At 41.7% G+C, this 8414-nt stretch overlaps 1 protein-coding gene across 1 annotated transcript in view; it reads left to right on the top strand.

The window, feature by feature from the left end:
- Positions 1–8414, top strand: part of RAB35 (RAB35, member RAS oncogene family) — a 15831-nt gene that overhangs the window by 925 nt on the left and 6492 nt on the right. The window contains exons 2-3 of the mRNA XM_009888622.1: positions 3579–3654; positions 4431–4554. Of these exons, the coding sequence (XP_009886924.1) occupies positions 3579–3654; positions 4431–4554 (200 nt within the window). The remainder of the gene's footprint in view (positions 1–3578; positions 3655–4430; positions 4555–8414) is intronic.

The following is an 8414-nucleotide window of genomic DNA, read 5'->3' on the forward strand; positions in this document are numbered from 1 at the left end:
TGCGGCGGCGCTGGGCTCTGCCTGGGCGGGTCGGCGGGGGACCGCCGCGCTTTGAATGAGAGGGCGCGTTTGCTTGGGCTTCTTCAGTTGTTATCTGATGAACCTGCGGAACTGGCTACCACGGGATATTATGGTAAATAGCTTGGCGAGGTTTAGGAAAAGGAAGATTAGGCACGTCTAAGTAAGGGCAGCATCGGCGTTCGTGCTAGCATCAGCCTCCGTGAGCCGCATGTTCTGAGCGCGCCCACTAATCGTTTGCTGGGATGAGGAGGGAATTCCCTTTCCCTGTGACAGACGGGTCAAGGCATCGAAGGGAAGGGCTGGCTGCGCCTCAGCCCTAGGGACCATTGTTTCCAGTGTGGCAACTACTACGTTTTAATACTCTTTATTTCCTTAATTATGCCTTAGGACTCTTTCCGTGCTTCAACTTGAAGTCTCAGTTCTAGAGTTTGTCACTTTTTTTTAATAAATCCTTGAAGAGCTGGTAGCTTTGTATACTTCTAGTTATAGTGTAGGATGCAAATACTTAAAATAGTTATGGGTAAGGGGTAGTTGCAGATTTTTGAAAATAGACCTGTAAGTACTTCTGCAGCAGTTTCAGAAACTTCTGGAGGGCTAGAGTGTGAACTCAGCCTGTGTCTGGTGCTTTGGTCTAGGTACGCAAGAACTGGGACTGGGAAGATTCCTCCTGCCTTCAGCGCAGTTCAGTGTTGGTAACACTCCAACCGCTTGCAGTTTAATTTCCATAAACTGGAGAAGATGGCATCCACCCTTTTCTTTTAATAGAGGTGTGGTCCATAAGGCAGCAGGTCCCAGCATGCAGCGAGGCATGGCTCTTGGGTGAAAGTGTAACGTTGCACGATCTTGGCAGTTGTCACATCCAGAAGCTTTAGCTGTGTGTAAAAACATTTTATGCTGTGCTAAACTGTGTCTGCATGAAGTGATCTAAAGAGGAAGAAAGGGCAACAGCTTCAAAACAGCTTAAAATCCTAGGTACTTTTGGGAGCCTATGGATTATTAAAACCAAATGCTGCATTCTGAGTAAAGCAGTAACTCTGTTGCTTGCTGATGAGTTTCAAAACTGTTCAGGCAAGATAAACAGGATGGTGAAAACTCTAATGAAGACTTCTCATTTTGAACAATTAAATGAAATTTCTTAGCTTAGTCTTCTTGAGTCCCTATAGTGTATCCAACAAGAGGAAAAAAGTGTTGTGAGAATTGTCGGGTTGCCTGTGGTTCTCTGTTGTAATTAAATCTCACTATGTAGTTTGAGTATTGATTTTTCTTTTCTGTTTTTGTTTTTGCTAACCCCAACAGGAAGGCTTTGTGCCTGCTTTCACAAAACAGTTTGCTTGCCTTGTTTATTGATGTTTATTCCTTGCAATAGGAAGTGGACTGATATGGGATAGGGTGATTATGTCTCATTTGCTTTCTCCTGTATGCAGATGTGTCAAGAGTGTAGTAGGTTTGTGTGTTTTTAGAGCAGGTCATCTTGAAAGCTGCTGCTGATCTCATTTGTGCCAGATATTTAAAAATAATACAGATGATCTGTGCTTTGCATGTACTTCTTTAACTCAGTCGTGCTTCTTTAATTCACTCTGCCATTCAGTAAAATACGAGGTTTAGAAACTAGCATGGCACAGAAATTTGCTTTTAATTTTGCTTTTGCAAAGCCAGTAGGCCTTTTTTGGTTTTGTTTCATTTTGCTGTCTTCAACAAGCAAAGAGGCCCTGCTAGCCTTCTCTTTTCAGCTCCTCAAATAACTGTGTAGGAAGTGGGGGGTCACGAAGAGTGTGGTTTCTCTATACATGAACAGTGAGGGTCAGAGGCAGTGTTTGTTTAGTGAGATCGTTGTCATCGGGAGCATGTAGAACTTCCTGAGCTCAGGAGGTTTCTCTAGAATCTGCCCAAGTGCTGAGGCGGTACAGACAAGACTGTGTCTGTGCAGCGGTGGACAGTCTGACAAAAGCAGTGGTCATGTGCAGCCCAGGCAGCTCTGCAGCACAGCCTGAGGCTGGCTGACGTTTTAAGAAGGTGGTGTGGTCTGACAAGTCTGTGGGTTCCAGCATCTACTTTCTTTTTATTAAGCTGGAGGCCAAGGCTGCTTGATCAAGAAGCATAGTACTTACTGAAACCTTTTTTTTTTTTTTTTTTTGACCTTAGCCAACTGGTATTTTGCAGGGGTTTAGCTCTTGCTAAATAACCAGTCCTCTGTTGAAGTTTAGGAACTGCTCTGCTACCTTTTTTTGAGCTCAGAGGTATTCAGTGCATGTATGCTGTAACTCTTTTTTTTTCCTTTAAGATTTGTAATACTCAGTGAGAAGTGAGCTTGGCTTCTGTAGATGTCTGGTGATTTGAACTCTTTGCAAATGAGATCTGGCTTACTGGAATCGTGCAGATTTTTAGGTGTTGGTTGGTTTTGGTTTTTTTTTTGTGCTGGTAGCATCTTCAGATGCCAGCAGCTGAGAACTACTGGAGTTCTGTGTAGTCTTTGCACATGTCTCTTGCACAGGTCTTCTGTTAAGAAGAACTTGCAGGTTATACCTTATCAAAACAATTAGTTTAAATAACTTCTACCTGAACAGATTTAATAGATAATCACCCTGGTGAAGCTGAATTTCCTCTTCATGCCATAGCAGACTGCTTTTCTGGGGGGAAGGGAGAGGAAGGGACATTAACAGCAGAGATGTAATGCAGAGATAACAACTTTCTGATACCCAGATCCCTTGGTTGGGTGTGCAGGAGTGAGTTTCTTACGATTCTTGTCTGAAGCACTGTGAAAAATGCTTCCCTGCAACAGGGTGTTATCCAGGTGCAAACAGTCATATAAGGAAAACCTGGATGAAGTGCTACTCAAACCACTTAGGGAAATGTTTTATGGAACATTTTGGCAAAAGGTACAACTTCAGAAAGGTGTGCGTCCTTGCTGTTAGATGTGCAACAAGCATATTTTGGGTGGCAATGTAGAACAATGGTTCCCAACTTTCCTGTTTGATTTAGGCTTCTGTTAAACTGTGGCCATGATAGCGTAAGCTTTATAGTACCAAACCCTAGTCTGATTGCCTAATTAGTCCAAATTCCATTGCCATTCAGCACGGCATAAATGAATTGGAGGTAGGCAGTGGTGATAAGCGCAATGTGCAAGTGTAATTCTCATAGTTGTTTAGAGCAGTGTTCTGAGTACTTGTTAATTAGCATGACATACTCATTTTTTAATCTTTCCTCAGCAGATCTAAGTCTACTGATCGTAAACTTGCTTTTAGTTATTACTTTTTTATGACCTCTTAGAACTGACCACAGTTCAAAAGCTGCTGTTTGAGAGTTTGCTGAGGCTCAGAGGAAGGAGGGGACAGCACCCCACCTCCCCACCCCCCCGTGCTGCTACAAGAAGCATACAAGAAGTCTTGGAGGGACTGCAATGTGCTTGATCAAATCTTCAAAAGAGAGTGCCGAGATGAATAGTCAAGGTGGATGATACTAAATTATCTGCTGAGAAAAGATCCTAGTTGAGTTAAAAATGCAGTACATGGGTAAAATACTGTTATGTTACCTGACACCCAAGATGACTGTATTCACAGATCTTGCTGTCTTTGTTTGTCATAGGTGTGGGCAAGAGCAGTTTACTGTTGCGTTTTGCAGATAATACATTCTCAGGTGAGTGTTTTGTTTTCTTCAGTAAGTGAAATGGTCAAGGTCTGCTCCAGTGCTGCTGGTTGGCAAAGAGTTGTTCTTCTGCATTTTACCCACTGATAGCTGTACTAGGAATACGTTACGTTTCTGACTTTGCTTCTCTTGGTATAAACCTATACAAGCCATCCTGTCTGATCTTCACTTGCAACTGAAAGTATCACGATATTTAAATACTGACATGATTCCAGAAATAGCTTAGGGTTTTTAGCTTATGCTGTACTCTGTGCAGACTTCCCATTGGCCTTTTGGGATTTAGATTGATTGAATATTGTGGCTAAACCACTTACATTTGTGATGTAACTAATTTATTGGGAGGAAACTCTTTGAACAGACTGTATTCAAAATGAGTTATTGCACAAGCATTTAAAGCAAAGCTTTGTCTCAAAATTTTCACAAGTGAAATACTCGCATAGTTACTGTCCATTTCTTGAGATACTTGGCTGCTTCCTCTTGACCACCAATGTGGTAGAAGGATGATTTTATTTTTATAATACTGAGTTTTAAATTTTAAGGGTGCCACAAGAAAAGTGGTGTTATGGTTCAAAAAAAGCTATTAGCTGCGGTTAAAAATACGCAGATCAGCATGACCTGATAGGGCATTTGAAAAGATAAGCAGATAGGGGGAATCTTGTTCTCCTGTCTAATCTGAGAGCTACTGCCAAATAACGTTCAGAAGTGTGCTTTGGGACATCCAAAATAAATGAGACTTAGGTTCTCACTTATCTATGCTTTCCCTTCAGGCAGCTACATTACCACAATTGGAGTGGATTTTAAAATCCGGACAGTTGAGATCAATGGAGAGAAGGTGAAGTTACAGATCTGGGACACAGCTGGGCAGGAGCGCTTCCGGACTATTACATCAACGTGAGTATAACTGTGCTTAGCAATACGTAGCTTAGCGTATGGATGTTGTAGTTAAGCGTTACGGTTTAGATATTATAAAGTTGCAGTTGTTTAGCTAACGATGGCTTTGCTGTCTGTACAGTGGGACTTCTCTCAGCTGTTTTAGAACCGATAGCACTTGGCGATATTGTGGCTAGGTTTGAAAATGGGATTTCAGATTTCTTCACTCTTCTGTGCATTTCTGTGATGGCTTTGTCTCATTCCTCTGCTGCTAGTTTCCAAATGGTAGGACTGGAGTTACTTCACTGTTCTGCATATGCTAGAAAACTTGTTTCTGAAGCTTGTCCAAGAAAGTTGTCCTCTGATTGTACATGTTGCAGAAGTACAGAGTACAAACCCTCCGTCAGTGTCGTATAACTAATGAATAGCTTTGAGATCGAAGAATAGGATTTCCGATATTTAGTTTTCTTTTAGGACACATGCATTTTAGTGGCCATCTCTGTGTGGACTTCTGTTGAAGCAGACGCCCACATGAAGTTAACCTTTTCCTTGGTTTGAGTTCGCTTTCTCATTGTCCTTTTGAACAGCGTGTGCACAGCTTTTCCTGTTCCTGAAGAAACCACACCCAGAGCTGCAGCGGTGGGAACTAAGAATAAAATGTGTTTGTAAACTGATAGCAGTAAAGGTGGGACTGCTCACCGTGGCACTAGGGGAAGAGGAAAAAATACACGTGGAAATTGAACTTTTGTTTCCTTTGGATGTTAACAAAAAATAGTAATTCTTGAAAGACCGAGGTGTTCCACTTGGTCTTTCATGACTGACTTCTCTTTTGGCTCCTATTTGAGAGGAGGATCATTTTCAGCTGGTGTATTGGTTAACTTAGACATAGAAATAATGAGATTGGCTGCATCTGTGTTCGGTCTAAACAGCTAGAAATGGCAAAATTGAGCCTGATGTGTGCGCCGCCCCTTTCCTCTGCGCTTCTATACGGATATTACTGGATTACTTCCATTGTTCCTTAAGTGTTTAGCTAGAAAAAAACTCTGGTTGCCTCTTGTAGGGTTCCTGTGTGTGACATCACTTCTTGTTTCAGCACTGCAGGCAGCTCGGGGCAGGAAGTGGCGCGGGGGGGAGGCAGCAATGCACTGCTGCGGCTCCCATCAGCTGTGCCCACAGCCTCGTCACAGCCTGCCCCAATTACTGCTGAGTCAGCAAATGGCCTTCCTGTTTTCAGATTCCCTGACACAACTCGGAGCTGCGTTAATGAGCGTTGGTTCATGGGGCTGATGCCAGCTAGTTTAGAAAGCCATGGTATCCGGCACTGAATGGGGAATACCAGGAAAGGAGGCTTCCTTTTGTGAACGGGAATAGCTGCAGATCGGGCTTCGTGTAGTGTTTTATGTCATTTTTTTTTCTTTGATTAACATTTAAAATAGATAAGCTGAAATGGTTTGAGAGCATTTGTGCCATGACCTGTTTGAGCTCTGCTACCGCTTTCTTTTGCGTAGCTTTTTACCGAAGTGAGGTATATTTTACTCTTGGGCAAGCAAAGGGCCTAGTTTTCCTGCCTTAACTCTGGTAAAGTAGTTACAGAATCTTCCATGGTCAGGGAAGAAAGATTTGAATTTTGTGCAACTTTAAAGAAGTTCCTGTGTTCGAGTGCATTTGAAGTGTTGAGGAAAATGCTTTGGGAATGCTGGTTACGTTGTCATGAGGGCTCCTCTTGCTCCTAGGTCTACTAGCTGTGGCTGTCTAGGGTTCACTGGTACTTTTCAAGAGGCGCTCTGGATCTAAACATACTGACAGGAGATAACAAGATTTGGATTTTCAAATGGTTCGATCTTTTTTTTTTTATTGGCAAAGTCATACTGTAACTGATTTGCTTATCCCAAACTGAGTGACAAACCAAGTTACTGTGCTAGTACTTACGAAAGGGCTGCCAAATCAGGGGTGGAGTGCAAGTGCACTGTCAACAGAGTGTAGTAGCCTTTGTCTAGTCTTTGACTAGACTGAGGTTTAGATTGACGTTAAAAATATAAAAAGATGTTCCTTCAGTATTACTGTAGGCCAGGAAGTCCCTTTACAGTTAAAGGTAGAGTTCAGATTGATGCTGAGCCAAGTTTGGCAAGCAAGCCTGAAATTAGAGCCCATCTGGTAATAATAGTAATAGGTTGGAAGTACTGCTGTGTAGACCTAGAATTGCAAAATGGTAGAGGTGGTAGGAAGTTAAAAGTGGAAAATTGGGAAACATTAAAAGGTTGCTCTATTTTTATTTTACTTGACTACAGCTACAGAAGCTGAAAAACAGAATAAAACTGCTAAAGAACAGAAATCAAGTTGATCTGGAGCATTCTACAGAAACTCAAGAAATCTAAACTAAATCAGAATTTCAGACTGGGAAGTATAAAAGACAGCATCTGTTTTTACTGTCTATTAAATGTGGAAATACTGGGATAGCTGGTGTCTAGCGGGAGGAGAGGCCAAGTTGTGTGAATTGGGTTGGCATGGAATGTCATCCAAACTCTAAATTTGATTTAAATTCACCAGAGATGTAGCATGCCAGGACTTGGCTATATTAGCCAGAATATTTAAGATGTATGAACAACCAGTTCCTGTGCTTGATTTGCTCTTGTAGATAGGACTACTTTGTCCTGATTCAGGACTGTGGTTTTAGGATTTAAGCTTTGCATAACAGTTGTCAGATGCTCGCGCAGGATGAGTAGTGATAGCAGAGGGACCTTCTGCCATGCATTTGTGTGGAATGGCATGTTCAAGAGAGGGATAAGCTTTTTGAGATGGTAGAGTTGCTGTGTCTTGTAAACCAGATATGATGGTCAAAAGACTAGCCATCTGACCTGTGACAATAGATGGCTTCCAGGAACCAGGAAAAAAGATGACTATGAAAACAGATGATTAGAAATCTCTGGAATTGGTTAGAATTCTAGAGGAATGAAAAATAAGGAAACATACTGCAAACCAGTGAAATACTAACAAAGATGCTGGATTAAACCAATGATGTGTCTTTCACATTTGCCAGTTACTTTTTTTTTTTTTTCTGGAAAAATGAACATACCTGCCCTACTGAACTGATGAAGTCAATAATACTCTCTCTTCTAAATCTGACTTGGCTACCATTGTGCTTCATGAAACTGGTTATTGTAACTCCAGATGTTAATCTCGCGAAGCATTTACTAGAGGAAATCTGAGAACTTTCGTATTGGTATCTTGTAGTAGGGAGTACCACAATGCATGGCAAAATGTTCCCTTCTGCATAGAAAAGCAGTCTTCAGAGATGTGAGGGGAGGGTGCAGATGGCTGAAGGACGCAATGAGTTTGGTTAACCAGTTCTGAAGATTTTCTGTATCAAGTCCGCAGTATTAGTAGGTAATGTTTCGAAGGCAGCAAGCTTATGTCTTTAAGCTTCTTTAAATATAATTCTCTAGATAGAACAAGCAACTTAGGTGGTACTGTGTTTATTTCAACTTAATGTTCTAATTCTTAAGCCTTTTCCACACTGAAGCTAAATTTAAAGCCTTTAGATCTATGTAACGTTTCCAGCCATATGGAAGATATGGGCGTATACAGGTCAGGTTTGGTTGTGTTTCACCTCAGTAGGATACTTTGATGGACACCCTAAACACCAATAACTGTTCTATAACTTTTAATTTGCTGTATTTCATTAATGTATTTATCACTGGGAGTAGTAGCAGGTACTGACTTTTGGGGTTTGTAGGGTACATGGCAGAGCGCACCTACCATATAGCGAGCAGCTAGCGTCAGTCATTTAGCCCTTGAATGGGAGGCTGAGATTGAGAACTTCATTTCTCCTCTGCTCTCATTTCTGTGGTCTCCATCTTCCCTAAAATGTGGATGGGAAGAAG

This window comes from Charadrius vociferus, unplaced genomic scaffold (genome assembly GCF_000708025.1).
Source record: "Charadrius vociferus isolate BGI_N301 unplaced genomic scaffold, ASM70802v2 scaffold917, whole genome shotgun sequence".
In the NCBI taxonomy this organism is placed as follows: Eukaryota; Metazoa; Chordata; class Aves; order Charadriiformes; family Charadriidae; genus Charadrius; species Charadrius vociferus.